The sequence below is a fragment of the Chiloscyllium plagiosum genome, unplaced genomic scaffold (assembly GCF_037043375.1).
Source record: "Chiloscyllium plagiosum isolate Xiang-an unplaced genomic scaffold, Cpla_swu_hap1 HiC_scaffold_8, whole genome shotgun sequence".
NCBI classification, from domain to species: domain Eukaryota; kingdom Metazoa; phylum Chordata; class Chondrichthyes; order Orectolobiformes; family Hemiscylliidae; genus Chiloscyllium; species Chiloscyllium plagiosum.
In genome coordinates, this window is record NW_028270146.1 from 1,779,101 (window position 1) to 1,805,188 (window position 26,088).

The 26,088-nt window shown below is 44.1% G+C and overlaps 1 protein-coding gene across 6 annotated transcripts in view; it reads right to left on the reverse strand.

Annotated features, from left to right (window-relative positions):
- Positions 1 to 26,088, reverse strand: part of tmem63c (transmembrane protein 63C) — a 310,233-nt gene that overhangs the window by 175,105 nt on the left and 109,040 nt on the right. For all 6 annotated transcript variants that reach the window (XR_015757812.1, XM_043701473.2, XM_087989521.1 and 3 more), the window contains 2 exons: positions 22,212 to 22,285; positions 20,290 to 20,370 (listed from right to left, as the gene is read on the reverse strand). Coding sequence is in view for 5 of the 6 variants with exons in the window: in XM_043701473.2 (XP_043557408.1) it covers positions 20,290 to 20,370; positions 22,212 to 22,285 (155 nt within the window). In the remaining variant the exon portion in view is untranslated. The remainder of the gene's footprint in view (positions 1 to 20,289; positions 20,371 to 22,211; positions 22,286 to 26,088) is intronic.

A 26,088-nucleotide genomic window follows, 5' to 3' on the forward strand; every position in this document is an offset into this window, starting at 1 on the left:
GTATTAGCGTTCATTAGCAGAGGAATTGAATTCAAGAGTCGTGAAGTGATGTTGCAACTGTACAGGACTTTGGTTAGGCCACATTTGGAGTACTGTGTGCAGTTCTGGTCGCCTCACCTCAGGAAAGATGTGGAAGCTTTGGAGAGGGTGCAGAGAAGATTTACCAGGATGTTGCCTGGAATGGAGAATAGGTCGTACGAGGATAGGTTGAGAGTGCTAGGCCTTTTCTCATTGGAACGGAGAAGGATGAGGGGTGACTTGATAGAGGTTTATAAGATGATCAGGGGAATAGATAGAGTAGACAGTCAGAAGCTTTTTCCCCGGGTACAACAGAGTGTTACAAGGGGACATAAATTTAAGGTGAAGGGTGGAAGGTATAGGGGAGATGTCAGGGGTGGGTTCTTTACCCAGAGAGTGGTGGGGGCATGGAATGCGCTGCCTGTGGGAGTGGTAGAGTCAGAATCTTTGGTGACCTTTAAGCGGCAATTGGATAGGTACATGGATGGGTGCTTAAGCTAGGACAAATGTTCGGCACAGCATCGTGGGCCGAAGGGCCTGTTCTGTGCTGTATTGTTCTATGTTCTATGTTCTAGCTGTTTCTTTTCCAGTGCCTCCACCTGTCCAGTGGATTTCAGGGTTCAGTTTGCTACAATATGATAAATCCTGACCATCAGCAGAATATTCAAGTCTGGCTGAATTACTACTGAGCTTTATATTGTCCTCACCTTTTGTCTATATTCATGTCCTGCATCAGAAGTTTGCTGCTTTTCATTTCTACCCAACTAGAAATGAAGCTGTGTTTAATTTGTGGTTTTATGGCTTTACTAACTTGCATTGCTGCTTTCAGTAATTTATGTACCTGAATATTCGGTCCAGAACTCCCCCACCCCAGACCAACTCTCAAACTCATTGTGATATTTGTTTTCCATGAAGTATGTGGCTTTTTAAAATTCTTCTTACCAAAGAATATATTATTGCTCTGAGTTAAATTGGTTAGAATATAAAAAATAGCAGGGAATGACTCCAAGTTTAATCAGGTGGCGGAAATTAGAATGTAACAGTAAGCTAGCTAAGAACATAAAAATGGATAGCAAAACGTACTGCAATACTTAAAAAGGATAAAAATTAATAAAGTGAGAGTTGGTCACCTAGAGAATGAGAATGGGGAGCTAACAGTAGATAATGCCACATGAAATTAACACACTTTCCATCTCTTTTCATTATACAAAAGAATTTCATTAATATATCAAGACCAGACTGGAAGAATTGTTCTCCTTTGAACAAAGAGCAAAACAGCACAGAAGCAGGCCCTTCGGCCCTCCAAGTCTCTGCCGAAAAAGCCTTGTGGAGTTTAATGAAATTTGATGACCCACCACGATATTAGCAAACGGGGGAGTTACTGAGAGTGGCATAAGATTTGTCTTGATCACATTCGCTACCTGATGTGCCCTGTTGGGATGTTCAATCACCTATATTTAATTGGTGATTCTTTCTGTCAGACATAAAGTAGTAATATATGTATTATTTATTCTGAGTGGGGGATATGCCAGGTCATGAGGTTTCAGATTGTGCTGGAGAACTATTCTGCTGCTGTTGATCACCCACAGTCTTGAGTTGCTAGATCTGTTTGAAGTCTGTCCCTTTTAGCACAGATGACAGTGCCACACAACACGATGGAGGCTATTCTCAATGCGAAGGCAGGACTTTGACTCAACAAAGACTGTGTGCAGTGGTCACTCTTACCAATACTGCTATGGACTGATGCATCTACAGGAAGAAGATCAGTAAGGATGAGGTCAAGTATATTTTGCCCTTTTGTTCGTTCCCCCAACACCTGCCGAAGACCCAGTCTAGCAGCTATGTCCTTTCTGACCCAAACAGCTTGATCAGTAATGCCACTCTTGGTGGTGGGCATTGAAATCCCCCACCGAGAATACATTTTGACACCCTCAGTGCTTCCTCCAAGTGTTCTTTGACATGGAGGAATACTGATGCATCAACTGAAGGAGGACAGTACTTGGTAATCAGCAGAACGTTTCCTAGCCCACATTTAATCTGAAGCCATGAAACTTCATGGGATCCAGGGTGAATGTTGAGGACTCCAGGGCAATGCCCTCCTGACTGTACATCAATGTGCCACCACCTCCATTGGGTTTGTCCTCCTGGTGGGGCAGGACATATACAAGGATGGTGATGGTGGTGTCTGGGACATTGTCTGTCAGGTATGATTTCATGAGTATGACTGTGTCAGATGGTAGTTTGACTAGTCTGTGAGACAGCTCTCTCAATGTTGACACTAGCCGCCAGATGTTAGTGAGGAGGTCAGGTCAGCAGGGCTGCTTCTGCCATTGTCTTTTCTGGCGCTTAGGTTCATGCCTGGTGGTCCATCAAGTTTCATGTGTTTTTGTTGAGAATTTATAGCAATCAATATAACTGAGTGACTTGCTAGGCCATTTCAAAGGGCAGCTGAGTATCAAATATATTCCTTTGGATCTGGAGTCATATGTAGGCCAGACCAGGTAAGAATGGCAGTTTCCTTCCCTGAAGGACATTAGTGAATCAGATGGGTTTTTCCAACAATCGAAAATAGTTTCATGGTCATCAGTAAATTCTTAATTCTAGATTTATTTTTATTGAGTTCAAATTACACCATCTGCTGTGGTGGGATTTGAACCTGAAACGAAGATATCCCATATGCCTTCTTACAATGCAAGGAATGGCAGGGTCCTGGGAAGCACAAGGATCAGAGGGACCTTGGTGTGCATATTCACTGGTCCCTTACGGTGGTGGGAGAGAGGTTAAGAAGGCATATGGAATACCTTTGTTTCAGATCAGCCCATCTGACTGCCTGTCTATATCCTCCTGTCATCTTCCTAACTATTTATAACCCAATCAATTTTCATATGATCCACAAATTTACTGATCAGCCCTCCTCCATTTAAGCTGAAAATGTGTTGCTGGAACAGCGCAGCAGGTCAGGCAGCATCCAGGGAACAGGAGAATCGATGTTTCGGGCATAAGCCCTTCTTCAGGAATGAGGAAAGTGTGTCCAGCAGGCTAAGATAAAAGGTAGGGAGGAGGGACTTGGGGGAGGGGCGTTGGAAATGCGATAGGTTATTGCATTTATTGAAGAGGTGACCAGGTGTGTAGATGAGAGCAATACATTTCAAGTAATCTACTGGAAATTCAGCAAGATCCTCCTCCTCCTCCATTTAAGTCTAAATCATAGAGCAGACAGAATCAGCATCACTGATCCCTGCTGAACCCACTGGACACAGGCTTCCAGTCATAACTATCATCCTCTGCTTCCTGTCACTCAACCAATTCTGCATCCAATTTGCCAAATTTCCTTGGATCTCATAGGTCATAATCTTTGCTATCAGTCTCCAATGAAAGACCTTACCAAAGATCTTGCTGAATTTCCAGTAGATTACTTGAAATACTTGAAATGTATTGCTCTCATCTACACACCTGGTCGCCTCTTCAATAAATTCAATCAAGTTGGTCAGACATTTCTTGATTAATCGCTCCATGTGTGGATTAATTCTTTCTCTCAAAATTGTTTTCAATGGTCTTCCTACCATTGAGGTAAGACTGACTGGTCTGTAGTTTCCCAGTTTATCCTTTCCTCCCTTCTTGAAGGGCCAAATGGCCTAATTTCTGCTCCTATGTATTTAGTATTGAATAACAGTCCCACATTCCCCTCTCAAACAGGTGTACTGTTTGGATACTATTGGGGGTTGGGGACTGGCCTGTCAGGGGAAAGTGGCCAGATCACTGGCACCATGATTGGCACTGTTGTACAGCAGGAAGGATTGAAGTATAGGTGAATAGCAATGGTAAGGGACTCTAAAGGGGCACAGACAGATGTTTCTGTGGCTGCAAGCAAGACTCCAGGATGCTATGTTACCTTCCTAGTGCCACAGTCAAGGATGTCTCTCTGTGGGCACAGGATATTCTGAACACAGAGGTTGAGAAACCAGAGATTATGGTCCATATCTGTACCAATAACATACATGGTAGAAAGACAGATGAGGTCCTGCAAAGGGAGTTCAGGAGGTTAGGTAGGAAGTTGAAAAACAGATCCTCCAGAAAAGATTTTCCAAGATGTTGTTGGGAATGGAGGGTTATGAGTTATGAAGTTGAGGGGTGACCTTATAGAGGTTTATAAAATCATGAAGGGCATAGATAAGGTGAATAGCAAGAGTCTTTTCCCCATATGATTTTGATTTGACCTGATTTGTTATTGTCACATGTACCTAAGGTTTGCGTGCAGTACAGGCAGACTGTAACAGACAAAGATCATAAGGTAATTGAACAGATCAAGGAGAACAAAGTTACTGCAACGAAGGTGCACAAAATGCAAAATCAACATTAGATTTGAAATTTGAGAGGTCCATTCAGAAGTCTAATCATAGCGGGGAAGAAGCTGTTCTTGAACCTTTTGGCATGTGTGTTTAAGCTTTTGCATTTGCTGCTTGAGGGAACAGGTTGCCGCCGTGGGTGGCACGGTGGCACAGTGGTTAGCACTGCTGCCTCACAGCGCCGGAGACCCAGGTTCAATTCCCGCCTCAGGCGACTGACTGTGTGGAGTTTGCACATTCTCCCCGTGTCTGCGTGGGTTTCCTCTGGGTGCTCCGGTTTCCTCCCACAGTCCAAAGATGTGCAGGTCAGGTGAATTGGCCATGCTAATTTGCCCGTAGTGTTCACTAAGAGGTAAATGTAGGGGTATGGGTAGGTTGCGCTTCGGCGGGGCGATGTGGACTTGTTGGGCCGAAGGGCCTGTTTCCACACTGTAAGTAATCTAATCTAAGTAATCTAAGATTAAATCCGGGTGGGAGGGGTCTTTGACGATATTGGCTGCCTTTCCGAGGCATCAAGAAGTGTAGGTGCAGTGTAGATGGAAGGCTGGCTTGCGTGATAGACCGGGCTGTGTTCCCCTGCGGTGGGGAAAGTTCAAAACTAGGGGGCATATTTTTAAGGTGAGAGGAAAAAGGTTTACAAAGGACATGAATGGCAACGTTTTTACACAGAGAGTGGTTCATGTGTGGAATGAATGTCCAGAGAAAAGACATTTCATTAAGTATGTGAATTGGAAAGGTTTGGAGAGAAATGGGCCAATCTCAGCCAAATGGGACTAGTTTAGTTTGGAATTATGGTCAGCACAGACTGGTTGTACCGAAGGGGCTGTTTCCTTGCTATATAATTCTATGACTCTTACTGACAGCCAGACTACTGCGACCACTAGGACTCATAACAGCACACAAACCAACAGCCACTCTCAGACAACAACTCACCAGGACGAAGGACCCGATACCCAACATGAGCAAAACCAATGTAGTGTACAAAATCCCATGCAAGGACTGCACAAAACACTATATAGGACAAACAGGAAGACAGCTAACGGTCCGCATCCATGAGCACCAACTAGCCACAAAACAACACAACCAGCTATCCTTAGTAGCCACACACACAGATGACAAACAACATGAATTCGACTGGACCAACACTACTATTATGGGACAGGCCAAACAGAGAACAGCCAGGGAATTCCTAGAGGCATGGCACTCATCCACAGATTCAATCAATAAGCACTTCGACCTGGACCCAATATACCGGCCACTGCAGCGGACAGCTGAAACTGACAACCGGAAGCGGCAGATACAAAACACTATAAATACCGGAGGAAAGATCACAGAAGTGCTTCACAGGAGGTTCCCAAGCACTGAGGATGTCACCTAGACAGGGGACGAAACGTCTGCAACACAAATTCTCAGCTCGGCGAACAGAACCACAACAACGAGCACCCGAGCTACAAATCTTCTCACAAACTTTGAATGACTCTTACTTCCTGTGTCACATGTCGGTGAGGCTAGGAATAGTAAAATCAAAGAGTTAAGTATGTGGCTGAAGAGCTGGTGTATAAGGGAGGGCTTCAGGTATGTGGAACATTGGGATGTCTTCCAGGCCAACTGAGACATATACAAGAAGACCAGGTTGCATCTAAACTGGAGGAACATCAAAATCCTGGCAGGAAGATTTGTAAATGTCACTCGGAAGGGTTTAAACTAGTGTGGCTGAGAGACAGGAACCAGAGCAGTAGCTCAGCGAGTAAAATGATCGAGGAAAAGTCAAAGACTAAGAGTACAAAGGCTCAAAGGAAGAACAGGCCTGGACAGATTACTGAACACAGCAGGACTTGTGGTATGGGGTGTATTTGTTTTAATGCAAGGAGCATGACAGGGAAGGCAGATGAATTTAGAGCTTGGATGAATACATGTAAGTATGAAGTAGCTACTACAAAGACTTGGTTGAAAGAGGGACAAGATTGGCAGCTTAATGTCCTGTGATTTAGATATTTTGGGTGAGCTACAGAGGGAATTAAAAAGGTTTGCTGAGTTCTGTTACTGACAAGAGAGAATATCACACCTCTACTGAGGGAGTACACCTTTGAGGGCTAATGAGTGATAGAGGAATAGTTAATGTGGAGAGATTATGGAGAAATGTAAAAACAATAGGGTTGTTGTGGTAGCTAGGAAAAGGTCCATTCAAGAACAAAGGGAGGAATTTATGTGTGGAACCAGAAGAAGTGGGTAAGGTCCTTCATGAATACTTCACATCAGTATTCACAAAGTAGAACAAAATTGTGAATGGTGAGTCTCGAGAGAATTATGTTGGTTTTCTAGGGTATGTCAATATAAAATAAATTTCAGTGTTTTAAAAAGCATTAAGGCAGACAAGTCCCTGGGACTTTGTGGGATCTATCACAGAATGCTGAGGGAGGCAGGTGAGGAAATTGCTGGGGCCTTGTATGAAATCTTTGTATCCTCTTTAGTGACAGGAGCGGTCCCAGAGGACTGGAGAATAGCCAACACTGTTCTTTTGTTTAAGAAAGGCAACAAGGATAATCCAGGAAATTATAGGCTGGTGAACCTTACCCCAGTGGTAGGGAAATTATTGGAGTACATTCTTAGGGATAGAAATACTCACGTTTGAAAAAATATGGTCTTATTAGTAATAGGCAGCATAGCTTTGTGTGGGGAAGGTCATGTCTCACAAACTTAATTGAGTTTTTGAAGCAAGTGACAAAGATGATTCACAAGGGTATGGCAGTAGATGTTGTCAATATGGACTTTGACAAGGTTCCTCACGGCAGGCTAATATAGAAAGTGAAGTCACATGGTATCTGCAGTGAACTGGTACAAAGAACAAAGAACATTCCAGCGCAGGAACAGGCCCTTTGGCCCTCCAAGCCTGCGCCGATCCAGATCTTCTATCTAATCCTGTCGCCTATTTTCTAAGCATCTATATCCCTTGGCTCCCCACCTATTCGTGTACCTGTCAATCTTAAATTATGCTCTTGTTCCCGCTTTACCACCTCCACCGGCAACGCATTCCAGGCACCCACCACCCTCTGCATAAAGAACTTTCCACATATATCTCCCCTAAACCTTTCCCCTCTCACTTTGAACTTGTGACCCTGAGTAATTGAGACCCCCACTCTGGGAAAAAGCTTCTTGCTATCCACCCTGTCTACAGCTCTCATGACTTTGTAGACCTCAATCAGGTCCCCTCTCAGCCTCCTTCTTTCCAATGAAAATAATCCTAATCTACTCAACCTCTCCTCATAGCTAGCACCCTCCATACCAGGCAACATCCTGGTGAACCTCCTCTGCACCCTCTCCAAAGCATCCACATCCTTTTGGTAATGTAGTGACGAGAACTGTATGCAATATGCCAAATGTAGCTGAACAAAAGTCTTATACAACTGTAACATGACCTGCCAACTCTTGTACCCAATACCCTGTCCGATGAAGGAAAGCATGCTGTATGCCTTCTTGACCACTCTACTGACCTGCATTGTCACCTACAGGGAACAATGGACCTCAACACCCAGATCTCTCTGCACAATTTTCCCCAGGGCTTTTCCATTTACTGTATAGTTCGTTCTTGAATTGGATCTTCCAAAATGCATCACCTCGCATTTGGCCGGATTGAACTTCACCAGCCATTTCTCTGCCCAACTCTCCAATCTATCTATATTCTGCTGCATTCTCTGACAGTACCCTTCACTATCTGCTCCTCCACCAATCTTACTGTCATTTGCAAACTTGCAAATGAGGCAACCTACACCTTCCTCTACATAATTTATATATATGCTGTGGTTCTGTTCGCCGAGCTGGAAGTTTTTGTTGCAAAGGTTTCGTCCCCTGCTAGGCGACATCATCAGTGCTTGGGAGCCTCCTGCGAAGTGCTTCTTTGATGTTCCTCTGGTGTTTATAGTGGTCTGTCCCTGCCGGTTCCGGTTGTCAGTTTCAGCTGTCCGCTGTAGTGGTTGGTATATTGGGTCCAGGTCGATGTCCATCAACAAACACATCAAAGATCTAATCCTAACCTCAACATCTGGCATGTCCCTCTCCTCGGTGAATACTGATGCAAAGTACTCATTAAGAATCGCACCTGTTTTCTCTGAATCCATTCACATCTTCCCTCCTTTGTCCTTGAGTGGGCCAAGCCTTTCCCTAGTTACCCTCTTGCTCCTTATATATGAATAAAAGGCTTTGGGGTTTTCCTTAAGCTTGCTAAGGATATCTCATGACCCCTTTTAGCCCTCTTAATTCCTCATTTCAGATTGGTCTTCCATTCCCGATATTCTTCCAAATCTCCGTCTGTCTTCAGTCGCCTCGACATTATGTACATATCCTTTTGCCTCTGAGCTCGTCTCACAATTTCACCTGTCATCCACGGTTCACTAATCTTGCCATTTCTATCCCTCATTTTCACAGGAACATGTTTCTCCTGAACTCTAATCAACCTTTCTTTAAAAGCCTCCCACATATCGAATGTGGATTTACCCTCAAACAGCTGCTCCCAATCTACACTCCCCAGCTCCTGCCGAAATTTGGTATAGTTGGCCTTCCCCCAGTTTAGCTCTTCCTTTAGGACCACTCTCATCTTCATAGAACATAGAACATTACAGCGCAGTACAGGCCCTTCAGCCCTTGATGTTGCACCGACCTGTCATACCATTCTGAAGCCCATCTAACCTACACTATTCCATGTACATCCATATGCTTGTCCAATGACGACTTAAATGTACTTAAAGCTGGCGAATCTACTACCGTTGCAGGCATAGCATTCCATACCCTTACTACTCTACTCTCTGAGTAAAGAAACTACCTCTGACATCTGTCCTATATCTATCACCCCTCAATTTAAAGCTGTGCCCCCTCGTGCTCACCATCACCATACTTGGAAAAAGGCTCTCCCTGTCCACCCTATCTAACCCTCTGATTATCTTATATGTCTCTATTAAGTCACCTCTCAACCTTCTTCTCTCCAACGAAAACAGCCTCAAGTCCCTCAGCCTTTCCTCGTAAGACCTTCCCTCCATACCAAGGATCTGTGTACATGGACACCGAGATCTCTCTGCTCATCTACACTACCAAGAATCTTACCATTAGCCCAGTACTTTGCATTCCGGTTACTCCAACCAAAGTGAATCACCTCACACTTGTCTGCATTAAACTCCATTTGCCACCTCTCAGCCCAGCTCTGCAGCTTATCTATGTCTCTCTGTAACCTACAACATCCTTTGTAGCTATCCAAAACTCCACCGACCTTAGTGTCGTCTGCAAATTTACTAACCCACCCTTCTACGCCCTCATCCAGGTCATTTATAAAAATAACGAACAGCAGTGGACCCAACACCGACCCTTGTGGTACACCACTGGTAACTGCACTCCAGGATGAACATTTCCCATCAACCACCACCCTCTGTCTTCTTTCAGCAAGCCAATTACTGATCCAAACTGCTATATCTCCCACAATCCCATTCCTCCATATTTTAGAACATAGAACATAGAAAAATACAGCGCAGTACAAGCTCTTTGGCCCTCGATGTTGCGCTGATCCAAGCCCACCTAACCTACACGAGCCCATTATTCTCCATATGCCTATCCATTGCCCGTTTAAATGCCCATAAAGAGGGAGAGTCCACCACTGCTACTGGCAGGGCATTCCATGAACTCACGACTCGCTGAGTAAAGAATCTACCCCTAACATCTGTCCTATACCTACCACCCCTTAATTTAAAGCTATGCCCCCTCGTAATAGCTGACTCCATACGTGGAAGAAGATTCTCACTGTCGACCCTATCTAAACCCCTAATCATCTTGTACACCTCTATCAAGTCACCCCTAACCCTTCTTTTCTCCAATGAAAACAGCCCTAAGTGCTTCAGCCTTTCCTCATACGATCTTCCTACCATACCAGGCAACATCCTGGTAAACCTCCTCTGCACCCGTCCCAGTGCCTCCACATCCTTCCTATAGTATGGCAACCAAAACTGCACACAATACTCCAGATGCGGCCGCACCAGAGTCTTATACAACTGCACCATGAACTCAGGACTCCGGAACTCAATTCCTCTACCAATAAAAGCCAGTACACCATATGCCTTCTTCACCGCACTATTTATCTGGGTGGCAACTTTCAGAGATCTGTGTACATGGACACCAAGATCCCTCTGCTCATCCACACTACCAAGTATCCAACCATTAGCCCAGTACCCCATCTTTTTGTTACTCTTACCCCAAAGTGAATCACCTCACACTTACCCACATTGAACTCCATTTGCTACCTTTCTGCCCAGCTCTGCAGCTTATCGATATCCCGCTGTAACCTGACACATCCTTCCTCACTGACAACAACTCCTCCGACTTTCGTATCATCCGCAAACTTGCTCACCCAACATTCTAGCCCCTCCTCCAGGTCATTTATAAAAATGACAAACAGCAATGGTCCCAAAACAGATCCTTGCGGAACACCGCTAGTAACTGTACTCCAAGATGAACCTTTACCATCAACTATTACCCTGTCTTCTTCCAGCCAGCCAATTCCTAATCCAAACCTCCAACTCACCCTCAATGCCATACCTCCGTATTTTTTGCAGTAGCCTACCATGGGGAACCTTATCAAATGCCTTACTAAAATCTATATACACCACATCAACTGGTTTACTCTCACCTTCTCAAAGAACTCAGTAAGGTTTGTGAACACGACCTACCCTTCACAAAACCGTGCTGACTATCCCTGATCAAATTATTCTTTTCTCGATGATTATAAATCCTATCTCTTATAACCTTTTCCAACACTTTACCAACAACTGAAGTAAGGCTCACTGGTCTGTAATTACCAGGGTTGTCTCTACTCCCCTTCTTGAACAGGGGAACCACATTTGCTATCCTCCAGTCTTCTGGCACTATTCCTGTAGATAATGACGATTTAAAGATCAATGCCAAAGGCTCGGCAATCTCCTCCCTGGCTTCCCAGAGGATCCTAGGATAAATCTCATCCGGCCCAGGGGACTTATCTATTTCCACACTTTGCAGGATTTCTAATACCTCTTCCTTGTGAACCTCAATCCCACCTAGTCTAGTAGCCCTTGTCCATGAGTATTCTAAAACTTATGGAATTGTGATCACTATTCCCAAAGTAATCCCCTACTGAAACTTCAACCACACCACAGATTAGGATTGCTGAGGGGGAAAGGAAATGGGTGACCAAAAGGCCAAGAAAGAGCAGGAAGACAGTGCAGGTGTGCCTGCTGTCATCTCCCTCCAAAACAGGTCTCCAGTTTTGGACACAGTTGGGGGAAATGGCTCACCAGGAGAAGGTAGCAATAGCCAAGTTCATGGCACCATGGCTGGCTCTGCTGTAGAGAAGGGCAGGAAGAAGAGTGGCAGGGCTATAGTCATAGGGGATTCAATTGTAAAGGGAGTAGATAGGCGGTTCTATGATCGAAAACGAGACTCCCGAATGGTAGGTTGCCTTCCAGGTGCACGGGTCGGGGATGTCTCGGATCGGCTGCAGAAAATTCTCAAGGGGTAGGGTGTGTTATCGTGATGCATGTGGGAACAAATAGTATAGGTAATAAATGGGATGAGGTCCTACATGAAGAATTTAGGGAGTTAGGAACCAAGTTACAAAGTAGGACCTCTGAGGTGATAATCTCAGGGTTGCTACCAGTGCCATATGCTGGTCAGAGTAGGAATGATAGAATAAGCAGGATGAATGCTTGGTTTGACAGATGGTGCAAAAGGGAGGGGTTCAGATTTTTGGGACATTGGGACCAGTTCTGGGGGAGGTGGGACTATTACAAATTGGATGGTCTACACCTGGGCCTGACTGGAATCAATGTCTTTGGGGGTGCTTTTGCTAACACTGTTGGGGAAGGTTTAAACTAATGTTGCAGGGGGATGGGAACCAAATGAAGAGATTAGTGGACAGTAAGGAGAGAGTAACGAAAGCCTGTAAGGAACTAGGTAATGAAGTCAGCATGACTAAGGGGAAGAGTAGGCAGGGAGCAGAGGATGAATGCAGAGGGACTGGTGGTCTGAGGTGCATTTATTTTCATGCGAGAAGTATAGTAGGTAAGGCAGATAAACTTAGGGCTTGGATTAGTACCTGGCAGTATGATGTTATTGCTATTACTGAGACTTAGTTGAGGGAATGGCATGATTGGCGACTAAATATCCCAGGATATCGATGCTTCAGGCAGGATAGAGAGGGGAGGCAAAGGGCTGGAGGAGTTGCATTACTGGTCAGAGAGGATATCACAGCTGTGCTGACGGAGGGCAATATAGAGGATTCGAACAGTGAAGCAATATGGGCAGAGCTCAGAAATAGGAAGGGTGCGGTAACAATGTTGGGGCTGTACTATAGGCCTCCCAACAGCGAGTGTGAGATAGAGGTACAAATATGTAGAGAGATCATGGAAAAATGTAGGAGCAACAGGGTGGTGGTTATAGGAGATTTTAATTTTCCCAACACTGACTGGGATTTAATTAGTGTTAGAGGTCTGGATGGAGCAGAATTTGTAAGGAGCATCCAGAAGGGTTTTCCAGAGTACTATGTAAATAGAGGTAAAAAACAATGACTGCAGATGCTGGAAACCAGATTCTGGATTAGTGGTGCTGGAAGAGCACAGCAGTTCAGGCAGCATCCAAGGAACAGCGAAATCAATGTTTCGGGCAAAAGCACTTCATCAGGAATAAAGGCAGTGAGCCTGAACCGTGGAGGGATAAGCTAGAGGAGGGTGGGGGTGGGGAGAAAGTAGCATAGAGTACAATGGGTGAGTGGAGGAGGGGATGAAGGTGATAGGTCAGGGAGGAGAGGGTGGAGTGGATAGGTGGAAAAGGAGATAGGCAGGTAGGACAAGTCCCGACAAGTCATGGGGACAGTGCTGAGCTGGAAGTTTGGAACTAGGGTGAGGTGGGGGAAGGGGAAATGAGGAAACTGTTGAAGTCCACATTGATGCCCTGGGGTTGAAATGTTCCGAGGCGGAAGATGAGGCGTTCTTCCTCCAGATGTCTGGTGGTGAGGGAGCGGAAGTGAAGGAGGCCCAGGACCTCCATCTCCTCGGCAGAGTGGGAGGGGGAGTTGAAATGTTGGGCCACGGGGCGGTGTAAATAGTCCAACTCAGGAAGGGGTCATACTAGACCTGGTGTTGGGAAATGAGCTCAGCCAGATGGTAGAATGGGTACAGAACTGGCTTAGTCATAGAAGACAGAGAGTAACAGTGGAAGCGTGTTTTTCTGACTGGAGATCTGTAACCAGTGGTGTTAGAACATAGTACATAGATGTTGTGCCGCACTTTTCTCCTACTCTAAGATCAAACTAACCTACATACCCTTCATTTTACTAGCATCCATGTACCTATCCAAGAGTCGTTTAAATGTCCCTAATGTATCTGACTCTACTCTCACTGCTGACAGTGCATTCCACACACCCATCACTCTCTGTGTAAAGAACCTATCTCCGATATCTCCCCCAAACCTTCCTCCAATTGCCTTAAAATTATGCCCCTCATGATAGACATTTCTGCCATGGGAAAAAGTCTCTGGCTATCCATTCTATCTCTGCCTCTCAACACTTGTACACCTCTATCAAGTTACCTCTCATCCTTCTTCACTCCAATGAGAAAAGCCCTAGCTCGCTCAACCTTTCTTCATATGACATGTTCTCCAGTCCAGGCAGCATTCTGGTAAATCCCCTCTGCACCCTCTCTGAACACAATATTCCAAGTGTGGTCTAACCGGGGCTGTACAGAGCTTCAGCATAAACTCATGATTCTTAAACTCAATCCCCCTGCTAATGAAAGCCAACACACCATACTCTTTCTTAACAATCCTATCAACCTGGGTGGCAACTTTGAGTAATCTATGGACATGGACCCCAAGATCCCTCTCTTCATCCATAATGCCAAGAATCCTGCCTTTAAACTTGTATTCTACATTCAAATTCAACCTTCCAAAATGAGTCACTTCACACTTTTCCAGGTTGAACTCCATCTGCCAATTATCAGCCCAGTTCTGCATCCTGTCAATGTCCCATTACAACCTACAACAGCCCTCCACACTGTCCACCACACCACCAACCATCATGTCATCGGCAAACTTATAAATCCACCTTCTACTTCCTCATGCAAGTCAATTCTAAAAATCACAAAGAGCAGAAGTCCCAGACTGATCCCTGCGGAACACCACTGGTCACCAAACTCCAGGCTGAATACTTTCCATCTACTACCACACTCTGTCTTCAGTAGGCCAGCGAATTCTGTATTCAGACAGCCAGACTTCCATGTATCCCATGCCTCCTTACTTTCTGAATGAGCCTATCATGGGGAACCTTATCAAACACCTTGCTAAATTCCGTGTACACCACATCCACTGCTCTACCTTCATCAATGTGTTTTGTCACATCCTCACAGAATTCAATAAGGCTTGTGAGACATGACCTGCCCCTCACAAAGCCATGCTGACTATCTCTAATTAAACTATGGTTTTCCAAGTAATTATAAATCCTGTCTCTCAAAATCCTCTCCAATAATTTGCCCACCACAGACATAATACTGACTGGTCTGTAGTTCCCGGGATTATCCCTATACCCTTTCTTGAACAAGGGAATAACATTTGCTATGCTCCAAACATCTGGCACTACTCCACTGGATGCAAAGTCCATCGCCAAAGGCGCAGTAATCTCTTCCCTCACATCCTGTAGTAACCTTGGAGATATCCCATCTAGCCGAGGGTGCTTATCTATCCTAATGTTTTTCAAAATTTTCAGCACATTCTCCTCCTTAACATCAATATGTTTGAGCATATCAGTCTGTTCCATGCTGCCCTCACAAACGTCAAGGTCCCTTTCACTGAGTGAATACCAAGGCAAAGTGTTCATTAAGGTCCTCCCCACCTCCTCCAACTCCAGGCACAAGTTTCATCAATCTCCCTGATCGGCCCTACCCTCACTCTGGCCATCTTCTTGCTCCTCACATAAGTGCCTTAGGGTTTTCCTTAATCCTACCCACTAAAGCTTTTTCATGTCCCCTTTGAGCTCTCCTAAGTCCATTTTTCAGTTCCTTCCAGGCTACCTTGTAACCCTCTAGACCCCTGTCAGATCCTTGCTTTCTCAACCTTAAGTAAGCTTCCTTCTTCCTCTTGACTAGATGTTCCACATTCCTTGTCACCCAAGGTTCCTTCACCCTACCATCCCTTCCTTGCCTCAGTGGGGCACAGCTGTCCAGGACTAAGAGCAAGTGCTCCCTAAATAACCTCTACATTTCTGTTGTGCAATTCTCTGAGAACATCTGTTCCCAATTTAGGTGCCCCAGTTCCTGCCTAATAGCATTATAATTCCCCCTCATCTAATTAAAATCTTTCCCGTAACATCTGCCCATATACCTCTCCAGGAATTTAGTATCGGTCAGGGAGTTGTGATCATTATCACCAAAATGCTCTCTCACCAAGAGATCTGACACCTGGCCTGGTTTCTCACCAAGCACCAAATCCAATATGGCCTTCCCTCTAGTCAGCCAATCCCACATATTGAGTCAGGAATCCTTCCTGGATACACCTGACAAAAACTGCTCCATCCAAACTATTTAAACTAAGGATGTTCCAATCATTATTAGGGAGGTTTAAAGTCACCCATGACAACAATCCTGTGACTTCTGCACCTTTCCAAAATCTGCCTCCCAATCTGCTCCTCTGTGTCTCTGATGCTATTGGCAGGGGAGGGGGGGGGGGGGGTGGTATGCTGTAGAAAACTCCCAATAAAGCAATTGCTCCTTTCCTGTTTCTGACTTTGACCCGTACTATGTAGACAAACCCTTCTCGACGACCTCCCTTTCTGCAAGAGTCCTGAAGAGGGGTTACACCCGAAATGTCAATTTCTCCACCTCCTGATGCTGCCTGGCTTGTTGTGTACTTCCAGCCTCCTGCCTATTTTTGACCTCCCTTTCTGCAGCTGTGAGACTATCCCTGATTTTTAATGCCACTCCCCCACCTCTTTCACCTGCCCCACCATTCCTTTTGAAGCATCTAAACCCTGGAACATCCAACAGCCATTCCTGCCTCTATGATATCCAACTCTCCGTAATGGCCACAGCATCATAGTTTCAAATACTGCTCCATGCTCTAAGTTCATCACCCTTATTCCTGATTATTCTTGCATTAAAATAGACACACTTCAACCCATCACACTAACTGCACCTTTGCCCTATCAACTCACTGTCCATCCTCACAGACTCTCTGCACGCTGTATCGGGTTTTCACTACCTACTCCATCATCTGATCTATAGCTCCGGGTCCCAACCCCCTACCAATCTAGTTTAAACCCTCCCAAAGAGCTTTGGCAAACCTGCCTAGGATATTGGTGCTCCTCCAGTTCAGGTGCAACTCGTCCTTCTTGTATAGGTCTCACCTTGCCCAGAAGATATCTCAATGATCCACATTACTGAAGGCCTCTCTTCGACACCAGCCCTACAGCCATGTGTTCAGTTTTACTCGCGTTCTATTCCTAGCCTCACTAGCCTGTGGCACTGGTAGTAATCCTGAGATTACGACTCTGCTTATCCTGCCTTCAAGCTTCTAACTCCCTATATTCTCTTTTCAGGTTCTCTTCCCTTTCCCTACCTACGTTATTGGTACTGATGTATACCACAACAAAGAATCATACTCATTGAGATATACAGCATGGAAACAGACCCTTGGTCCAACCCGTCCACGCCGAACAGATATCCCAACCCAATCTAGTCCCACCTGACAGCACCCGGCCCATATCCCTCCAAACCCTTCCCAATCATATATCCATCCAAATGCCTTTTGAATGTTGCAATTGTACCAGCCTCCACCACTTCCTCTGGCAGCCCATTCCATACATGTGCCACCCTCTGCGAGAAAACATTGCCCTTAGGTCTCTTTTATATCTTTCCCCTCTCACCCTAAACCTGTGCCATCTAGTTCTGGACTCCCCCATCCCAGGGAAAAGACTTTGTCTATTTACCCTATGCATCCCCCTCATAATTTTGTAAACCTCTATAAAGTCACCCCTCAGCCTCCGACACTCCAGGGAATACCCCCAGCCTGTTCAGCCTCTCCCTATACACCAAATCCTCCAACCCTGGCAACATCCTTGTAAATCTTTTCTGAACCCTTTCAACTTTCACAACATCTTTCCGATAGGAAGGAGACCAGAGCTGCACGCAATATTCCAACAGTGGCCTAACCAATGTCCTGTACAGCTGTAACATGACCTCCCAGCTCCTGTACTCAATACTTTGGCCAATAAAGGAAAGCATACCAAATGCTTTCTTCATTATCCTATCCACCTGCGACTCCACTTTCAAGGAGCTATGAACCTGCACTCCAAGGTCTCTTTGTTCAGTAGCGCTCCCTAGGACCTTACCATTAAGTGTATAAGTCCTGCTAAGATTTGCTTTCCCAAAATGCAGCACCTAGCATTTATCTAAATTAAACTTCATCTGCCACTTCTCAGCCCATTGGCCCATCTGGTCCAGATCCTGTTGTAATCTGAGATAACCTTCTTCGCTGTCCACTACACCTCCAATTTTGGTGTCATCTGCAAACTTACTAACTGTACCTCTTATGCTCGCAACCAAATTATTTATATAAATGACAAAAAGTAGTGGACCCAGCACCAATCTTTGTGGCACTCCACTGGTCACAGGCCTCCAATCTGAAAAACAACCCTCCACCACCACCCTCTGTCTTCTACCTTTGAGCCAGTTCTGTATCCAAATGGCTAGTTCTCCCTGTATTCCGTGAGATCTAACCTTGCTAACCAGTCTCCCATGGAACCTTGTCGAATGCCTTACTGAAGTCCATATAGATCACATCTACTGCTCTGACCTCATCAATCCTCTTTGTTACTTCTTCAAAAAACTCAATCAAGTTTGTGAGACATGATTTCTCATGCACAAAGCCTTGTTGACTATCCCTAATCAGGGGGATTTTATCTCTCCACCCTGGAAGCTCCATGCCTCCATTCCTGATGAAGGGCTTTTGCCTGAAACGTTGATTTTCCTGCTCCTCGGATGCTGTCTGACCTGCTGTGTTTTTCCAGCACCACTCTGATCTCTATCCATAATCAGTCCTTACCTTTCCAAATACATGTACATCCTGTCCCTCAGGATTCCCTCCAACAACTTGCCCACCACCGTGTCAGACTTACTGGTCTATAGTTCCCTGGCTTTTCCTTACCGCCCTACTTAAACAGTGGCACCACGTTAGCCAACCTCCAGTCTACCGGCACCTCACCTGTGACTACCGATGATACAAATATCTCAGCAAGAGGCCCAGCAATCACTTCTCTAGCTTCCCACAGAGGTCTCGGGTACACCTGATCAGGTCCTGGGGATTTATCCAACTTTGTGTTTCAAAACATCCAGCACTTACTCCTCTGTAATATGGACATTTTTCAAGATGTCACCATCTATTTCCCTTAATTCTATATCTTCCATTGCTTCCTTTTTCACAGTAAATACTGATTTCTGTCTGCTCTCCCACCCCTTAAGAATTCTGTAAACTTGATCTGAGACATCCCTGACCCTGGCACCCAGGAGGCAACACACCATCCGGGAGTCTCGTTTGCGACCACAGAATTTCCTGTCTGTTCCTCTCACCATTGAATCTCCTATCACTATTGCTTTCCTATTCTTCCCCCTTCCCTTCTGAGTCACAGAGCCAGAAACCTGGCTGCTGTGGCTTTCCCCTGGTAAGTCATCCATCTGCAGCAGTGGGAGTGGTGAGAGAGCAGACTGGAGGCTGCGAGGAAGATATACTTCTCTCTTAAAGACTTACCTCGTGAATCAGCGGCCTCCATTTGCAGCAAATAACATGTTGTTGCATATAATATGAAGGGCGCCGAGAATGTTAAAGAGACAAGACTTAAGGCCTTATATCTTAATGCATGGAGCACTCTCAATGAAGTGAATGAATTAATCACACAAACAGATATGAACAATATGATATAATTGGGATTTATAAAGGTTATAAGGTCACCAGCGATGGGAACTGATTTCAGCTTTTTCGAAGGACCAACAAAAAGGAAAAGGAGGTGGGTAGCGTTGTTGGTTGAAAGGTAAATTATAATAATTTGAGGAAGGATATTAGCTCTGGTGAAGTGGAATGTGTATGAGTAGAGCTCAAAAAACCAAAGAGGCAGATAGGAGTGAGGGTTGTACATAGACCCCAAACTGTAGTAGTGACATTGGGGAAGGCAAAAAACAGGAAATTAGAATAAAGGCACAGCTGCAATTATGGGTGACTTTAATCTGCACATAGATTGGGCAAAAGTTTGTGGTACTGACATTGAAGAGAGCTTGGACTGTATTCACTGGAGTTTAAAAGAATGCAAAGGATCTCAGAGAAACGCTAAGTAATATTATTCTCATATCCACAAATAAAACTGGTTAGGCTGTTAAAAATGAATTGAGAATTCCCACCATCTCAAGAATCAGTCTGGTAATGCTATGTTGTAATCCCTCTTTACCCAGAACATCCATCCTTAGATAAGGAGACAAAGCTGCACACAGTACTTCAAGCATGGTCTCACTAAGGCACTCTATAATTGCAGTAAGACATCCCTGCTTCTGTACTCAAATCCTCAAACTGGGAAGACTCACATACGATTTCACCTCCTCACCATTTACATGCTCACTTTCAGGGAGGAAGGGGTCTAATAGGTTTTTTTATGGAGGAAGGTGTCTGGTTGACCTGTCATGGGGAAAGAATAATTTCCAGAATGTGTGGGCCAGTGGGGTGACAATACTGGAATAAAAAACAGAAACATACAGCAACTGGTCTGTTGGCCTGCTGGATATTTGCAGTATTTTGTGTTTTCATTTCAGGTTTTCAGCATGTGCAGTATTTTGCTATGGATTCAGTGGTCAGCTCTTGTCAATGTTCAGCACATATAGTTTGATACCTTTCAGAGTCCAGTTTCATCAATGCTCGAACATCAAAGCAGAATTGCACATCTGTCACCGTACAACTGGGGTACGCTTCACTGAAACAAGAGAAACCGCCATATCAGAAGCTGACAATATTTCATTCCACTTTGCAAAACTTTGGTAACTTCTTACTAAAAACTCATCCAGTACATTGGAATACCACAGAAATACAGTGAATGAACCTGAACAAATATCTGTCTCAGTCACGCAGGCACAAAAGCACAAAATCACAGACCCCAACTAATCATTGTTTGATGTTTCCACAGATTCAAGTTCAAAACTGGAGCTAAAAGAATTTTGATGAAATTAGACAGGAGCTTGCAGGGGTTGATTGGTATAGTTTGTTTGCAGGTAAAGGGACCTTTGGCAAGTGGGAGGCCATTAAACGTAAGATAGCTAGAATTCAAGGTCTACATGTTCCTGTGAGGGTTGAAGGACAAGGTTGACAGGGAACCCTGGATGACAAGGGATATTGAGGCTTTGACCAGAAAAAAGGAGGCATGTCTCAGGACTAGGGAACTGGGATCAAGGGAATCTCAGGAGGTGTATAGGAAATACAGGAGTTTACTGAAGAAGCAAATCAGGAGGGTGAAAAGGGGGCACAAGATAGCCTTGGTTGAGAAGATTAGGATGAATCCAAAGAGATTCCTTAAGTATATTAAAGGAAAAAGAGTAACTAGAGAGAGATTAGCGCCCCTCAAGAACCAAAGTGGGCACATATGTGCAAAGGTCTTTCTTTGCAGTCCTTCACACCACAGAAGGTTGTGAAGGCCAAGTCACTAAATATATTCAAGAAAGAGATTAATGATTTTTTTTAAAATTAAGGGCACCAATGCGTATGGAGAGAAAGCAGAACTATGATGTTGAGATACACGATCAGCCATGATCATATTGAATGGAACAGGCTCAAAGGGCAGAAAGGCCGACAGCTACATCCAGTTTTATTGTTTAATTACTAGGTCAATTCGTGGAAGGGTCCCTGTGCTGAAGGCTGTTTAGGAACAGCCTCTGGACTCCAGTTACTGTGTTTTCCAACTGGCCTAGGTGAGTCAGTTGATGAAAGTCCTCCAGACTTGAGAGTTCAGTCTCTGACTGTTCTGAAAAACAGCAGAAAACCCTAAATCAGGATCAGCTGTAAAGATGTCTCATGGCTGAAATATTGTAAGAACCTGATGAAGTCAAATATCAAGATTTCTAATTATTTCTCATCTGAACTGAAGCCTGGTTTGAAGAAACAAAAACAGAAATTGCTGGAAAATCTCAGCAGGTCTGGCAGCATCTGTGAAGAGAAATCAGAGTTAACATTTCAGGTCCAGTGACCCTTCTTCAGAACCTTTGTTCTTCATTCTAAAGAATTAACTCTGATTTCTTTCCACAGATGCTGCCAGACCTGCTGAGATTTTCCAGCAGTTTGTTTTTGTTTCTGATTTCCAGCACCCACAGTTTTTTTGGTTTTTAATTCTGGTTGGAAGATGCCGGCGATCTTACATTGTGATGGTGATGACTGGAAATCAACTGGACAGTGTGAGTCCAACTTTTATTTCTCCTTTGAAGTCAGAGCCTTCACCACCTCAGGGTGTTTATTCATTTGCTTTTTTAAAATGCATAAGATCTCTGCAGAGCTGCATTGTCTTATCCGTTGTATGAATATGTGTTGGGGAATAAGAGTATATTGTTTAAATTTAAGTAGTAGCTTAGTAGCTCACCACATTTTCCACTTAGTTTAGACTTAGTTTGTTTACAATAAACAAGTTATTTCTGATTTTATTGAAGAAACTCGATGAAAGTCTAGATAACTGCAAACACATGGATACTCTAACTCACACTTGTACACTCTCAGCAACCTCTGTTCAGGCCTTGCTCTGGTTATGAACAAATATAGAACTTTATTACTCACTGGAAATGTTTAATAATGAGATTTGTGTCTGTGATGTCCTTTGGGATTTGTGAGATCATCAGTGTTCTGGCCACCTACAGAGGAGAAATACCACAGTTAGAATACAGAAAACTTGAATCCTCCAGAAGACACCAAACCAAAATTCCCACAGATCCAGGCTAGCCACATCAAAAACTCCAACTCCCCAGGGATCTCCAAAACCAAACCAAGCCTCAGAGTGCATTTGGAATACTGTGCACATTATTGATTACCTCATTTAAGGAAGAATGTAAGGGTTTGACAGCTGTTCAGGGAAGGTTTGCCAGATTCATACCTGAGAGGGTTTATAGAATCCCTACAGTGTGCAAATAGGCCCTTCAGCCCAACAAGTCCATACCGACCCTCCAAAGAGTAACCCACCCAGACCTCATTGCTCTACATTTACCCCTAACTAATGCACCTAACCTACACACCCCTGAACACTATGGGCAATTTAGCATGGCCAACTCACCTAACCTGCACATCTTTGGATTATGGGAGGAATCCAGAGCACCCAAAGGAAACCCACGCAGACACGGGGTAAATGTGCAAACTCCACACAGACAGTTGCCCTAGGCTGGAATTGAACGTGTGTACCTGGCGCTGTGAAGTAGCATTGCTAATCATTGAGCCACTGTGCCCCCCCACCTTATTTTATGATGAAAGGTTGGACAGGCTAGGTTTGTGCCTCAAAGCCTAGTGTGAGAGAAATGGGTTCCAGCGCATGAGCCACTGACACCCGTCCTGGGAAAGTGGGAGCTGTACCACGTTCTTACAAATTGCATAACAAGGGAAGGAGTGAGGGTTTAAAACTAAATACTAGCGGAAAGGGATCTAATGTAGAAAGGTGTGGTAGATCACAGACAGGAAAACAGTAATATGGAAATGAGGGTCAGGGAATGGCAAGCAGGGCAGAGAAAAAAAAGCTAGCATTGTACCAACAATTAGATATTACAAAGACAACAGAAAAAAAACTAAAGGTTCTACATCTGAATATGCATAATAGAGCACAGAAACAGGCCCTTTGGCCCACCATGTCCAAGCCAACCAATAAACACTAAACTATCCTAATTCCATTTCCCTGCACTTAGTCCATAGCCTCCTGTGCCCTGGCATTTTAAGTCCTTGTCCATATGCTTCTTAAATGTTTCAAGGGTACTAGCCTCTACCAACCTCTCAAGCAGCATGTACCATACGTCTACCACACTCGGGATGGAAAGCACTTTCCTCAGATCTTCTCTAACCAGTTACTCCTCACTTAAAATTATGCCCTTTGGCCTTAGACACATCTGCTGACAGGGAAGACTGAAGTTTAAAACAAAGTAAATAAATGGATAGTGCCCAGGGAAGTAAATAAATATGATAGTTATTACAGAGATGGGGCAGTAGGATAACAAGGATTGGGTCCTGAATAATGAGGGATATATGACATTTAAGAAGAACAGAAAACTAGGTAAAAGTGATGGGTTAGCACTATTAATCAATGATGGTACTTCTGCAATAGTTGGAGATGACTTTGGTTCAGGAAATCAGGATGTAGAAACGGTTTGTCTGGAGATCAGAAATAATAGGAGAAACAAGTCACTAGTGGAGGTAGTATACAGGCCCCCTAACAGTGACCACAATTCAGGACGAGGTGCACAAAAATAAATACTGGGTGATTACAATACAGGATCAACAATAATCATAAATCATCTTAATCCACATATAAATTTGAAAAATCAGATTTCAGTAGCAGCTTAATTGAGAAGTTCCTAAAATGTTTTCAAGACAGTTTCTTACAGCACATTTTGGAACTAACCAGAGAGCAGGTTATATTGGACTCAGTATTGTGTAATGAGACAGAATTAATTAATGACCCCAGCGTTAAGGCTCCTTGAGATAGCAACGACTGAAATAACTGAACTTTAATTCCAGTTTGAACAGGAGAAGACTGGGACTAAGACTAGCAATTTAAACTTAGTTAAGGGCAACTATGGGCATGAAATGATGACCAGAAGAGAATGAATAAAAGGTTAATCAGGAGGAAGAAACTAGTGGTTCAAAGGAAATTAGCTACCAATGTAAAAGCAGATAGCAAGAGTTTCTACTGGCAATCAACATGGAAAAATGCTAGTAAAATGAATGTTGGTCCTCCAGAGAGTGAGAGTGGGGAGTTCATGGTCGATAATAAAAAAAAGGTACATGAGATCTACAAATATTTTGATTCTGTCTTCACTATGGAGGATACACAAAGTGAAGGGGGAGATGAATTTAGCAAAATTACAATCATGAGGGTAGTGGTACTCAGCCATTTGATCTGCACTGTGGCTGACAAGTTACCAAGTTCATATGGACATCATTCTAGAGTCTTAACCGAGGTGGCTGATCAAGTTTCAGACCCTAGATTCAGGAAATACACCCATGAGATTGAAATTAGCAAAAATAACCCCTCGATTCAAATGGGGAACCAGGAAGAAAACAGCTTGTGGTGGAGCCCAGTAGGCAACAGGGAATTCTGAATTTGTTGATATGTAATGAGATAAACTGGATTAGGAGGCCAAAGGTTCAGGAACCCCTAAGGGGCAGTGACCATAATATGATACAATTCACCCTGCAGTTTGAGATGGAGAAGCTGGAACCAGATGCAACGATGTTACAACTGAGTAAAGGTGACTACAAGGACACGAGATAGCACCTGGCCAGAGCTGTCTGTAAGGGTAGCTGAGCAGGGAAGATGATTTTATTTGATTTATTATTGTCACATACACCGAGATACAGTGAAAGGTACTGTTTTGCGTGCTAACCTGACAAATCACACCTTACTTTAGTACATCAGGGAATCAGAACAGAACGCAGAATATAGTTATCGAGTTTTGAGAAGACTTGTAGCTCAGGTTGAGATTCTGGACATAGGTTTGTTCGCTGAGCTGGAAGGTCTATTTTCAGACGTTTCGTCACCATACACAGTAACATCATCACTGAGCCTCCGGATGAAGCACTGGTGGTGTGGCCCGTTTTATATTTATGTGTTTAGATTTCCTTGGGCTGGCAATGTAATTTCTGATGAATGACATCATTTCCTGTGAAGACATCATTTTCTGTTCTTTTTCTCAGAGGGTGTTAAATGGGGTCCAAGTCAGTGTGTTTGTTGATAGAGTTCCGGTTGGAGAGCCACGTTTTTAGGAATTCTCGTGCGTGTCTCTGTTTGACTTGTCCTAGGCTGGATGTGTTGTCCCAGTCGAAGTGGTATCCTTCCTCATCTGTATGTAAGGATACTAGTGAGAGAGGGTCATGTCTTTTTGTGGCTATTTGGTGTTCATGTATCCTAGTGGCTAGTTTTCTGCCTGTTTGTCAAATTTAGTGTTCATTACAGTTCTTGCACGGTATTTTGAAAATGATATTAGTTTTGCTTGTTTGATGATGCCAAGAGGTCTGAGTAGTCGGGCAGTCATTTTTGAGATGTAGGGGAGAGTGGCTAGGGTTTCTGGACTTGTTTTGTCTGCTTGTTTAGCTTTGTTGCTGAGAAACTAGCGGACTACGTTCATCAGGTACCCGTTCTTTGGTAGTGGCTCATAGAAACACACTACAGCACAGAGGAACTATGAAGAGCAGATGAAAATCACCTATACAATATATTCAAAAAGAACGAGCACCCAATGAACACAGTCCACTGCTTTCTCAGCAACAAACCCAGAATACTGAGAGGTCTGGAAAGAATCAGCGTGGAGAAGATGTTTTCACCATTAGGAGAAACTAAGACCCAAGGGCACAGTGAAGGGACGACCCATTAGAATTGAGATGAGAAAGAATTTCTTCAGTCACAGGGTGGCGAGTCTATGGAGGTCATTGTCGCATAAGTTATTGAGTGTATTTAAGA